This window comes from Penicillium daleae, assembly GCF_028827525.1.
Source record: "Penicillium daleae strain IBT 16125 chromosome Unknown utg000008l_segment0_segment0, whole genome shotgun sequence".
Classification (NCBI taxonomy): Eukaryota; Fungi; Ascomycota; class Eurotiomycetes; order Eurotiales; family Aspergillaceae; genus Penicillium; species Penicillium daleae.
The window spans coordinates 1901262-1914604 of record NW_026623156.1 but is presented as its reverse complement, the minus strand read 5'-3'; the positions used below and the strand labels follow the sequence as shown (position 1 = coordinate 1914604).

The 13343-nt window shown below is 49.7% G+C and overlaps 3 protein-coding genes across 3 annotated transcripts; all 3 read left to right on the top strand.

Moving 5' to 3' along the window:
• Positions 1-1033: 1033 nt before the first annotated feature.
• N7458_009302 (magnesium transporter CorA family protein) lies at positions 1034-4050 on the top strand (the record flags this gene model as incomplete). Its single annotated transcript, XM_056912684.1, has 4 exons — positions 1034-1515; positions 1599-3626; positions 3710-3912; positions 3980-4050. 4 exons carry the CDS (start codon positions 1034-1036, stop codon positions 4048-4050), a joined length of 2784 nt encoding a protein of 927 aa, XP_056761533.1.
• Positions 4051-5407: 1357 nt separating this feature from the next.
• Positions 5408-7417, top strand: N7458_009301 (uncharacterized protein; the record flags this gene model as incomplete). The annotated part of the gene is made up of 6 exons (XM_056912683.1): positions 5408-5501; positions 5562-5748; positions 5819-5933; positions 6006-6254; positions 6339-6587; positions 6650-7417. 6 exons carry the CDS (start codon positions 5408-5410, stop codon positions 7415-7417), a joined length of 1662 nt encoding a protein of 553 aa, XP_056761532.1.
• A 1510-nt stretch (positions 7418-8927) lies between these two features.
• On the top strand, positions 8928-12090 carry N7458_009300 (uncharacterized protein; the record flags this gene model as incomplete). Its single annotated transcript, XM_056912682.1, has 2 exons — positions 8928-10515; positions 10574-12090. 2 exons carry the CDS (start codon positions 8928-8930, stop codon positions 12088-12090), a joined length of 3105 nt encoding a protein of 1034 aa, XP_056761531.1.
• Positions 12091-13343: the final 1253 nt, after the last annotated feature.

The following is a 13343-nucleotide window of genomic DNA, read 5'->3' as shown; positions in this document are numbered from 1 at the left end:
GGGACATTGATGATCTGGAGTTGATTGTTCTTTTGAGTGTGTTTATTTTCCTTTCGTGTTTTTTATTTTGTTTCTCAAGAAGATACGGCCGCTGCATGTGTATTTACTATCTTTGATGTCTGATGAGTGACGACTTGTACTTCTGGCACGGCAATGTAATAGAACCATTCCATCTATTTGATATTTTGAGTCACCACTATACTCTCAAGGTTGTTATACTCTTCGTTTAGTAGAGCCACCAAAGGGCGAGGATCCTACCTAAATGAGAGGTTCCAACAGATCCTGGCAACGCTGCATGCGCTAGAACTGTATAGTGCATATGGAACTTGGACTAACAGCATCATATTCAAAAACTTATTTGCAACATACAAATATGGGCCAATTCATGGTTCCATTTGACCTCGTAGTCTTCATTCCTGAATTCACGACCGATGGCGCCGCAGTTTCTGGCCAGACTTTTCCCGCTGACCTCATCGATCCGCTTTGGGTAATCGAGCTGACTTCCGCTGGGCCCCTCACCATCTCAAAAGACCTCGGCCTTTGGTCTGTCCTTTCCCTTTCGCTATCTCTTGGTCTATATACCATTTAGTCAACGGCAAGCTCTTGGTTATATCTGTATCTGTTACGCCCACCCGCCTTCGCTCTGCCTGGCTGCCCACTTTGCCTGATGTTCCACATTGTTTCGCCACACGCGTCATCCGCAGCGACCCTGTTCCAGCTCCAGCCCGAGCTCAAGCTTGAGTTGCTCAAGACCCTTCTCCTGCGGCGCTAATCTGCTCTCGAACATGCTGAGCACCGTTTTCCCTTGATCGACAAGCGCTCTTTGCGACCGCTCTAAATAAGGGCGAACTGCTTTTCTTTCTCTTGCCTCCGAGGTTCAGAGCCTGGCCCGGCTCAATCGATTAATGAGCGCCGCCATCTACGCATTCGCTGGCACTGGAAGACCTTAGCAACTGTCGGAAGATAATCGTCAGGCGCTTCGCAATATTATTACGTCTTGAGTATATTTATTCACACAGGGACAGGGCCATCTATGGATCCCTCTCCTACGCCGACACCAAATCTCGTTGCAACAGCTTCTCGATCACAACTCCTTTCCTCCTCCTCACCGTCTAGCCCCGGTAAACGGGGCCAACGCAGCGAATACCCACTTCCCACCGATAAAAAAGCTGGAAACGGTGCAATGGGCGGACAAGAACAAGATAATGGTCCGGCGACGCCCTCAGGGACCCGCTTGGAGACCCCCGCGCCCGATAATGGGCCTGCCAACAAACCCTCCAAGTCCTCCAAGCGCAGGAAAAACCGCAATCGCAAGCGTCGCAATAGACACGAGTCGTTCCTTACGCCTGCTTCAGAGGAAGCTCATGAAAGAGCGGGGACTGTTTCGGGGACTGGTGGTGCTAGAGAGACGATGGAGGACGAGCAGCCGACGTCCAAGGATAACCAGTCGTACTTCACTCTGCGTCGGCACCGAAGCAGTACCAGCATCGAGAGCGATGCGCTGCTGGATCATCGGTGAGTTACAAGATAGTACATGCCCTTCGAAATATGCACGGGTAGGTTCATTACCAGTCTGACCGTTTGACACACAATTCTAGGGACCAACCCATGATGCGTCCTCGTCGGGACAGTCGGGTTGCGACTTCGTTCCGTCCCACTTCCCTTCTTGCCGGAACCTTTCGGTCCCACGACAGTCAATCTCGCAGTACCCCGAGGAATGGTCGAGTTCAGCAATACCAGGAGGGAGATAGTGATGAAGCAGATGCTACTGACCGTACGCCGCTGATGCGTGCTGGCTCGGGCCTCGCATCTGGCCTGTCTCGGTATGGGACAGACTCGCGCTCTAGCCCATTCACACGCCAACGCAGACCCTCCGTCCAGACAACATCATCTCGATGCTCACCGCGAGGTCACTATAGCCCACCCTACTCACTGGATGTGGAGCGTGACTACGATGTCAACAACCCACCGTCGATTCCTGGGACGCCCAAATTGGGCCCCGATATGAACTATGACGATGCGGTGGTAACGGGAGCCGAGTTTGACTTTACACTGGGGCGCTCGATCGACACACGCAGGGAGTCACTCAATCGAGTGAATGATGCTTTGATCAACATTGAGGGTGTAGGCCGCCAGTATTCCGAACCCTCGTCACTCCACTCCGCTCAGTTCTCTCCGCAAGAGCTGCGACGCCGACGCACAGTTGCGCTGCCAGTTGAAGAGGATGTCTGTTTTCCTACCGAAGATGTCTCTGAGCTGGGCGATGAAGAACGGAGGGCACCGAGAGGCGAACAAGGTGAACGCCGCAGGCGCAGACGACGACAGTGGCCAGATCTGTCTGTTCTGGAAGAATGGAGCCGTGAAGAGAAGGAAGATCGCAGTGGCGGTTTGCGTGTGAAGAAGATCAGCGAGCCCATGTTTGTCGAAGGTCGGCTCCGACCTCAGTATAAACTATGGCGACGTGAGGAAGATGATGCGCCTTATCGGTTTACCTATTTCAACGAGGAGTTTCAGAGCACCATTCACGCCCAGACAATCTCTGAGTTGGTCCAACCCGGCGGTAGTTTCCGTGAATTGTTCATCCCCGATCCGCCCGAGCTAGAAGATTCGGATTCAGAAGACGAGCCAGAAGTCGATCCTTCTGTGAGTGGGAACGCTGCTTCTGGACTCGCTGGCGGGAATCGAGGATCAGGGTCTCACTTTGAAAGCCACTCTTCGAGTACTCACAATGGCAATACGAACGATGGTACAGCGCCAGCTAATTTGGAAACGCGAAATGGTCACGATTACGCCTCTGGCACAATAAACGGCAATCGTGCAATTCCCAACCCGCGTCTGTCTGTTATCAGCGAGGCCCGTCCTGGATCTACCCGAGAAGCGTCGCCGTCGCACTCGAATATTCCCGAAAAGCCTAAGCGATATGGCCCACGGCCAACCTTCTGGCTGGACGTACTCTCCCCAACAGACGTAGAGATGCGCGTCATTGCAAAGGCGTTTGGGATCCACGCCTTGACAGCAGAGGATATCATGATGCAAGAAGCTCGCGAGAAAGTAGAGCTATTCCGCAGTTACTACTTTGTCAACTACCGCACCTTCGAACAGGATCACAACAGCGAAAACTATCTCGAACCTGTGAACATGTATGTGGTGGTATTCAGGGAGGGTGTGCTGTCCTTCCACTTTTCGCAAACGCCCCATCCCGCCAACGTGCGTCGTCGAATCCGTCAGCTCATGGACTACCTCATCCTAAGCTCGGATTGGATTTCATATGCCTTGATCGACGATATTACCGATGTCTTCGGTCCCTTGATTCAAGCGATTGAAGACGAAGTCGACGAAATTGATGAACTGATTATGAAAATGCACTCGTCCAATAAGGAAGATTCTTCCGAAAACGTCGCACCCTCATTTGGACCGGGTGAGATGCTGCGGCGTACAGGTGAATGTCGCAAGAAAGTCATGGGCTTGTACAGGCTGCTCAGTAATAAGGCGGATGTTGTTAAGGGCTTTGCCAAGCGCTGTAATGAACAGTGGGAAGTAGCGCCCAAGTCAGAGATTGGACTGTACTTGGGTGATATTCAGGATCATATTATGACGATGACTGGAAATTTGACGCACTATGAGACGTAAGTCCTCATTTATCATTGTCTTTACCCAGAGAATTGTGGCCGACAGTGGATTGGAAAGACTGACTTCTTATTTCAAACAGGATTTTGTCCCGTGCGCACTCCAATTACCTGGCGCAGATCAACATTTTGATGAATGAGCGCCAGGAGCAGACTGCTGATGTGCTCGGGAAACTGACGGTGCTTGGTACCATCGTCCTGCCGATGAACATCATCTGCGGTATGTGGGGTATGAACGTGAAGGTACCCGGGCAGGATATTGACGATCTATGGTGGTTCTTGTCGAGTATGTTTCCCCCTCTTTCATCACCTTACAGTGAAGGTAATATCGTTTTTTCTCTAATGATTAACAGTTACTGCCGGTTTACTCTTCTTCGGTCTTGCCTCGTTTTTGATCGCCAAGCGGGTCTACAAGATTGTATAAGTTATAAGTATTAACAAGCCAGCCCGTGTACATGCAGGATCTCTTTTCTCTCGGCTTGATGTGCTGCCCCTCCTCTTTGACTGATACCCCCGGCTCTGTCTATCTCTACATTTTGCTCTTACCTCTCTGACCCCTTGTCATGGTTTCACTTCTTTGTAAATGACGATCTCCTGACTTTGGCCATGCTGGGGGTAGATGAACATGCGAAGGCGTTTGCGTTTGTTTAGCCTTGGTTTCGGTTCTGATTATATACGGGTTATGCGTTTCTTTCCCCTTTATGATTCTATTTTCCGGTGTTCTAGTTGTTGAATTGTACATAGTATTAATCCTAGAATTATACACTATCCTTTTCTTCATCCTTATATACCGAATTCAAATGCGGGCCAGGGTCGTCTAGGTGATTGACGCCCCATTCTCGACTCTGTCGACTACACGGCAGAGAGTACCCGGACTCTGATTAACGCTTGGCTTACACTTTGGGGTATGACCTGGAGTCTTCTTTTTGCTCTTGCGATGAATCATTTCGGTGGACGCACGTTCTTTGTCGGTTCAACTCCAGGCTGTCTGAGGACATACTTTGTCTAGGTGGCTCTTGAGCGAGATGAGAACGGTGCTAGATGGGATAAGAGGTAACGACTATGCAAAGGGAGCATTGGCATGATCTTCCTGTACAGCTTCTTCTTGCCGGCTGGACTTCTCTTCAGGTTACCAATTACTAGCAAAACCCACCCGATCATATATAATTACTACTAAAACCCACCGGGTGGCCGGGTTATTTCCCACCCGGTCACCCGATGAGCTGTAAACCCGGCTCATTGGGGGAACTGCATCTATGACCGAAAAAAACTTGGCGCTGAAGCGACTGCTCGTGCCACAGTTCAGACTAAGAAAGCCTCCTGAAAGTAGGAAGGTCGAGGCGATATCTAGTTCAAACTAGCGACACTGGAATAGTGTGACCCATCCAACTGGCGTCTACAACGTATGAGAAAGTCCAAAGTCGTGGGTATTCTCCTCATAGCTCGAGAGTTGGGTTATTTCCTGCCCACTCTACGGACATTTAGTTCCATCTGAGTTCCAAGTGCGGGGAAGTGGATATCCCATAGACCGTAGTTGAGGGGCGTGAAGATGTAATTGATGGAATAAGTGAAGGTATCTAACATCGCCGGGGGTTCACCGGTCATGGCCGGCCATTTAACCGATATTTTGCCGATGAAGATCCCCACAGGCAATTTAAGGGAACTACAAGTATAATCCCACATTATCTGGAGGGAATGTTCTTTACAAATGAAATTCTCTGAGGCAAACAAGAAAGTACAAAACGTAACGGTTTCGAAAAACCACCTCGCACATCTTTCAGATGAGATTGAACAATATCACCCGCTGTGCAGTTGCTAGCGGCCTTCTAGCAACCTGTGTCTCAGCTGGTCAGATCACCAAGAGCTTATCCAAGAGTGAGGCACCAATTGATCAATAAAGTTGCTGATATGTGGGTTAATGGAAAAACTGGGTAGATGCGCAAAATCTTTTTGACTGGTCAATGCATGTGAATGACCTACGCTGGGACGATTCGTACAACTTCATCTGGTATTCCGACAGTGGTCCTTGGTCAACTCGCTTCACAGCGTGGTATGCTGCGGGTTTACTATTCCGTAACAAAGGGCAAGATGTGTCTAATGCGAAAGCTGCTATCGAAAACATGTCAGTGGCGCGAACACCTGGGTCATCCCTATCGGCTGAGACACCTGGCTAATTCCTTCATCTCCTGCAGCTTGACGTGCCAAATGACCGAGAGCTATGATTCAGCCTGGTATGGTACATTCAAGCGTTCTCCCGATGAGCCGTATCCGACTCCAGACTCAGAGCTGTACCCACCAGAGATATACGTACGTCATCAAACGATCAGTGCCAGGCGAGCGAGTATTTGCAAACAATGATCTAATCGAAACTGGCCTTAGAGCACATATGACCCGAACTGGAGAGAATTCATTGGAACGCAGCTTGTACAGATTGTGGAAGAATTCTCCAATCTACTGGGGGACAGCCTCGTAGCACGCATCGAGGATAGTCTGGAAATTGCGGCTGTGGGCTCTATGAGGCGTAATGGGTCATATCCCGAGGGTGACAATCTGACACCAGCCTACTCCAATCCAGCTCTGATGCGTGCCTGGTACGTTTCTTGGATTGGCACACGCCGCAACAATGAGGTATGTAATTACTGCCAGTCCAGCGACAGATTTTTCCTTTGCCTTGGTATGAGAAACGATTTATACTGACATGAGAAATCCCAGACTTTCATCAAATATGCAAATGACCAGGCTGATACTATCCTGGAACTCTTCCAATCCACTGGCTCGAACGTACTTTCTGAATACAATGCACCGACCTACTATGGAATGGATACCTGGGCACTTGCCGGCGCCATCAAATATGCGCCTAAAAATGCCTCGATTGCCAAAAACGCCAAAGTGATGTTGACGGACCTCTGGGCAGACATTTCCGCTCACTACAATCCCTATCTTTCAGTAATGTCTGGACCGGTATGGTACCCTCGCCTGTCACAAAAAAGCGCAAAATTTCCTAACACAATTCCGTTCAACAGTACGATCGAGCCTACACACGCGACATGGTCACGAATTCTGCAGTCATCGATTACTTCTGGTGGGGTCTGTACGGCTATGGCACTGGACCGCAGCCAAACAAACTCGAGTCAGACCTGCTATTCGATGTCTCTCAAGGCTCGGCACTGGCTCTTGTGGTAGACGTCGTTGCGGCACACATCTCCAAGAACGACTCGGCTTGGCTCCAGTCTCAAGGAGAATGGAGCGGAGAACGCATGATCACCAAGAAAGTTCCCGATGCGCTCGGTGCCAACTCTGAGGTCCGCATCATTACCTCGTGGATCAGCTCATCTCTCATGGTTGGTGCCGAGCAGGTCAATGAGACCGTCAACCGTGGTGTGCAATACGTTCCCGCGATTGTTCAGTGGGCTGGTGATAAGGACCACAAACCTCATCCGTATATGTCGTTCTTCTCCTTGTATCCGACTGCGTCGACTGTTGATGCAATTGCAGGACCCAACAGCCTGGAAATCTCGTATCCCAATACAACGCAAGATGGTACAAATATTTTCACCTTTGCGCTCGCACAGATACCACCCAGTTGGACTTTGATTAAGAAGAAGGTTGTGGATGGTCTTGAAGATTTGCCTTGCCTTGATGTCACGGTCAGTGCTGAGGGCTTGGTTAAGCAGCCAGTGGTATATGGTGCTACACTCGAGGACAACCGTATCTACAACATCTCTTATGTTGTTCCTTCTGGGTTTGAGGGCACACCAAAGGTCGCGTTCAAGTTCAAGTATACTTGTTGAGGGAGGTCCATATAGACGAGTTCCTCGGGGGAGGCAATCTGATGGTTGAGACCCAGTTCAGCCACCTGACAGTGATGTTGACACTTAGAAAGCAATTTTTCGCCAGTGGGAAAGAAAGGTAGCTATGCCGAGGGGCGCAGGTCTTCTGCTGTATATAGATCGATATCTTTCCTCCTTGTCGCCTTCAACCGGCCCGGGACTAGACCAAGAATTGGAGTTGCTTAAACTTTGGCTCTGTCATTCTGAGCAAAGGGCGGCCTGTTCATATTGAAGAAACTGAAGAAGTATAATAAAGGAGATTCACGTGAAAGTGTCTAAATCCTTTTGTTTTGAACTTGATAGCATGTGGTCAAATACCCCTGTTGTTAGGAGTAGCTTTGAGAGTTATCCTTAAGAGATAGGGGTCGATACCTATATAAAGAACTTTGTATGAAGATTCGGTTTAAGAAGCCGTATTGCTATCTGAAAATTGGAAACATTCTTGTACGTTAAACATGTGCCGTTGGTTTCTTCGGGCCGGTCTGCAATACGCCGCCTATATTCTGAGGGACGAGCCTCGGGCCAGACTGCTCCGGGTTTGTTTTCACAAAACGCGCTGATCGTATACAAAACTGAGAAAGGTAAACGGCCACGTTGAACTTGGTTTGATCTCCACATTCATCATTTCTCAAGCGGGGCAACTTCAACCCTCTACAAATACTAAAACCGAGCAATCTGGGGGGAAATTATCTGGAGATATCTACCGAGGTTCCGCGGGCGCTTGTCTCGATCTGGCACCACCGATGAAGGTGTAACTTTGTAAATCTGTGGATATTATTCTCTGGATTGTGGTGGCACGTGGTGCCACAAGGGCTAATGTAAGTTGTAGTCAAGTAGCCGTTCGTTTGAAGTCACCGAGATTATAGCGAAGTTGTCCCATTGGAGGCATTGCCGCAGGCTTACTATACCGTGGCTGGTTGACCCTTCCACCTTCCCCCGCATGGCTATCTTGGCTAGGCTAAATAGATTGTTATTGTTAGACTTGTTGCTGTACCTTCTTCTAGACTTTCTAGTCTCCAGCTATGTTCTTGGAGGTATCGAAAGGCATAATGGCAAAGCTATCGGTCGATGATTATACCGACTTCCCGGACCACTGCAATCCAGACTAGGGAGACATGCTTATTCGACCGTTCCTCCATGCAACTCGGTCGCTTCCCCACTACTCCCCAGGCCACTAACTCGGACAAGTTTGGAACTTTGGGTCCATGCCGAATCCCCAGGTGGGGGTTTGAGTTCAATCGAGGCGGGGGTCGCTGCATCGATTCGGCAAGTCCCTTATTTCTAGTCAGTCAAGTCCTACTAACATCTGACTCGCACAGCTGGTCAACATTTCTTTTGCCCCTCCTCGCAAGTCTTTCTCATATACGTAATTCGTCGAGTCTCGCATGACTATTCCCTAGTGGTGAAATTCACACTCCTTAAAAAAAAAACAGCTATCTTTGAACGCTCCTCCATCCTGAGCCCATCGATCATGTCGTTTCCCAAGGCAAGACCCGACTGGAACAATTTACAAATACTTCACAAGAACACACTTCCCCCTCGGGCGCATTTCTACTCCTACGCTTCCGAGGAAAAGGCTCTTAACTTTGATCGCGATCAAAGTGAATATATATCACTCAATGGCACCTGGAAGTTCCGCCATGACGCTTCGCCTTACGAAGCACCAGAATGGTCGTCTGCCAATCCATTGACCTGGGACGACGTTAAAGTCCCGGGGATGTGGCAGCTACAAGGGTACTCGCATCCGACCTATACAAATGTCAACTACCCGTTCCATGTCAATCCACCCGAGGTGCCAATCCTTAACGAGACAGGATCCTATTGGAGGCAGTTCGTGACGCCAGCCTCGTGGGATGGGCAGCAGATTCGCATTCGATTTGAAGGAGTCGATAGTGCATTTCACCTCTGGATCAATGGAACAGAGGTGGGCTACTCCCAAGGAGCTCGTAACCCCAGCGAATTTGACATTACTTCCTTGCTTCGATCTCCCGGCTCGGTAAACACTGTTGCAGTGCGTGTGTACGAATTCTGTGATGGTTCGTATATCGAGCGGCAAGACCAGTGGCTTCTTAGTGGTATCTTCCGCGATGTCGGTCTGCTGTCGCTCCCATCCGACTCTATCGTGGATTTCGATGCTGTTGCGACTCTTAGCGAGGATCTGTCTTTGGGTGAGCTTCGCACTAGTGTCAAAACGCAAGGTGCGCGGGGCATTGTAGAGATCAAACTGTATCGACCTGATGGCACGCTACTTGAAGAGTCCAGCTTTCCTTCGACTGAGTCGAAGACTGTGCCAGTGTCAGGCGATGACTTGAAGCTCTGGTCGGCTGAAAATCCTGTTCTTTACACCTTGCTCGTCTCATTCAATGGCCGGACTATCCCACAACGCATTGGATTCCGTCGCGTTGAGCGAAAGGGCGCCAATTTCCTGGTCAACGGGAGACCCATCATCTTGTACGGCATGAACCGACATGAACACCACCACCTTTACGGGCGCGCTGTGCCATACGAGAGTATGCGTGCAGATCTCATTCTGATGAAGAAACACAACATCAACGCTCTCCGATGCAGTCACCAGCCCAATGACCCAAGGCTGTACGAAGTCTGTGATGAGCTGGGCCTGTATGTCATTGCCGAAGCTGATCTGGAGGCACATGGCTTTGATCCAGTTGAGAGGTCCAACATTCCCAATCAGCATCTCATGAGCGATCGTGAGATCCAGGAGACATCGTACAAGATGGCCACCAAATGGACTTCTGATAACCCAGAGTGGAAAGAGGCTTATCTCGATCGAGCTGTCCAGCTTGTCCAGCGATTCAAGAACTATTCTTGTATCATCTTCTGGTCACTTGGCAACGAGGCATTCTACGGCCAAAATCATGCGAGCATGTACAAATGGATCAAGGAAGCGGATCCCACCCGTCTCGTGCACTACGAGGGTGACAGAGAGGCCATTTCCGCTGATATGTACTCCACGATGTACTGGAGTGTGGATAGGCTCAAACAACACGTTATTGACAAGCCTGACAAGGCTATGATTCAGTGCGAGTACGCCCATGCGAGTAAGTCTAACCCCTTGACTTTCCATAATTTGGCATTCCCATCTAACTTTTTCTACAGTGGGCAACGGTCCTGGTGGGCTGAAAGAATACATTGAAGCTTATCGTACCGAGCCGCTTCTGCAGGGTGGTTTCATCTGGGAGTGGTGCAATCATGGTCTTCTCAAGAGAGAAGGCGCTCTATCATACTACGCGTACGGTGGTGACTTTGGAGACCAGCCCAATGATGCCGACTTTATCCTTGATGGAATGGTCTTTTCCGATCACACTCCTACCCCTGGGCTGATCGAGTATAAGAAGGCTATTGAGCCGGTCACGATTTCTTTCAAGAATGGCCAGCTGGAGATCGTCAACCACTACGACTTTAGCACTCTGGACCATCTTTCGGCTTCTTGGCACATTGTCAAGGAGTCCGGGAACACTGAACCCGTGCCATGGCAGCTACCCGAAATCAAGCCCGGCCAGTCAAAGCTTGTTGACCTCCCAGATGGTGTGAAGCTCGGTTCTGAGCCTCAATGGTATACCATCAACTTCTCTTTGAAGGATGCCACGGCGTGGGCGCTGCAAGGACATGAGATTGCATGGGCTCAGATCCCGTTGTTCGAAGAGAAGTGTCTCACATTTCCTCCGGCTCCGACTTCATCGCTTTCGCTTTCCGTCAGCGAGGAACCAGGAAGGCTCTACATTACCTCGAACAACTTTGCGTCTCACTTCACCTACGACCTTGTCCGAGGCAATCTATCCTGGTCCAACGAGTCTGGTAAGCTATTCAACAGCGGGCCCCAGCTCGGAATGTACCGCGCCTTGACCCAGAACGATATCGGAGGAGGCGGTCCCTGTGCCGAATGGAAACGATTCCGGGTCGAGAGCTGCCGCATGCTTGTCCAATCCTCAACTTGGAACGTGAACAGTGATGGAAGCGTGTCAATCACAACCAAGGTCCGAGTGGCACCATTCGTGCTAGAATGGGCCATGGAAGCCGATCTCAGTTACACAATCACCGAATCCTCCGTCAATCTCCACGTCAAGGGTGATTTCTCCGGCACTCACCCGAAAGAAATTCCGAGGATCGGTCTCACCATCCGCCTGCCCCGTCGATACGAAGCCGCTACCTGGTTCGGCCGCGGCCCCGGCGAGTCCTACCGCGATACAAAAGCCGCAGCTCGCTTTGGAACATTCACATCCACCCTCGACACTGGTCTGGAGATTCCATACGAATGGCCACAGGAGAACGGCAATCGCACAGACACAAGGTGGGTTCGTGTCCACGGGTCAACCGCCGAGAAGTCTTATTCCGCCTCTGCGGGTGCAGATGCGCCGTTGCCAGCAATCGAGGCAAGAATGGATACACCCTTCAATTTCTCGCTTCGTAGGTATGCGACGGAGGAGTTGGATCGTGCGAAGCATCCGCATGAGCTTTGTGAATTGGATGGGGAGACGGAGTGGAATGTTGACTTTGCGCATCATGGTATTGGGACTGGTAGTTGTGGTCCTGGTCCGTTTGAAGGGAATCGGTTAGAGGCCGGACCGTTTGAGTTTACGACTATGTTCCGGTTGGTTGATGAGACGGATCAGTGAGGGAACTAGAAGATTGGACTTTATTTTGTTTGTCCATAGGAAAGCATTCGGCTTGGATGCGCATGATTCCATGGCCTGTGAGTGATTAGTCTACGCTCTCGGACACTCGGGATATATAGAGAGAGAGCCCGAAATTCAGAGCACGAAAATTGCCAAAGGTACTGTAGAGTAAAACCTGAGTCCACTGTCTAACGCAAAGATTGTGTTTTATCATCTTTTTTTTTTAATTCCAATGAGTTCGAGATAGAGATAATACTGGCAGCAGTTGGGGTGCGTCCCCTCGGTAATATGTTGGCGACTCACATACCATAGGTAAGGTATGTGTTTCTCATATCGTCCTCTAGATTTAAGGCAGTTCAGCCTAGACTTAGGGGACTGCTTGGTACCTTTAAGGCTTGGATTAAATTCTACGGATGCTTGAGTAGGTATGTGCTATGTAGGCAAGGGAATGATACTGGGGTCCTATTATTTACTAGCAGGGGATCTAGCGGTCAGTCAATTCACTTCCTCTCAGAGTACTCATTAGAAATAAGTTGTGAATTATTGCACATAAAGTTCATGCTAGGGGCAACTACACAGGTTCGGTCGATTCCCCCGAGCAGAGAGTATATACCCGCTACGCGGCCCCTCTGCATCACCATGGATAATCACGAGACCAGACATGTATGCTCACGTGTCTCCACTATATATCGATAAACTTACATTAATCTAGATAGCTTGCATCCTTTGTTTCCATAAGCTATTTAATTCCAAGGCGACGCAGTGGAACAGCATCCCTATCTATCTAGCTAGTGGCAATTACAAGCTCGGCTATACAGCACATCCAGGAGTTGGCCCCTTTCTGGCTCAGCCTCGGTCGTTAGAATCCATCCTTTGAACTAGCTGTATGATTCTGTGAGATAGCTTTGCTATTATCTTGTTAGTATATGAATTATTAACGCCACTCCCACTGTATTATTATCCTATGCTCGGCAAGGTTCTTAGGGCCGAAGCAGGCGATGAGGTCATCATGAGCCAGTCATTAAACCGGTATTGCCGTGACACGCGTAACAAGCCAGGGCCTGGGCCAGACCTCCCTGTTTTGCCGTTTTGCGTCTGTTTTTATTACGGTCATGTGTCATCCTCCGGTCCTGCCAATTCCCAACTTCTTCGGGTTGTTCGTCTCAACGTCTTTTTTGGTGTTCCATCCTGAATCAACTTCTCCCTTTTCCCCCACTCTCCTCTCCACACCTCCTCCCCTCAACTTCTCTCCC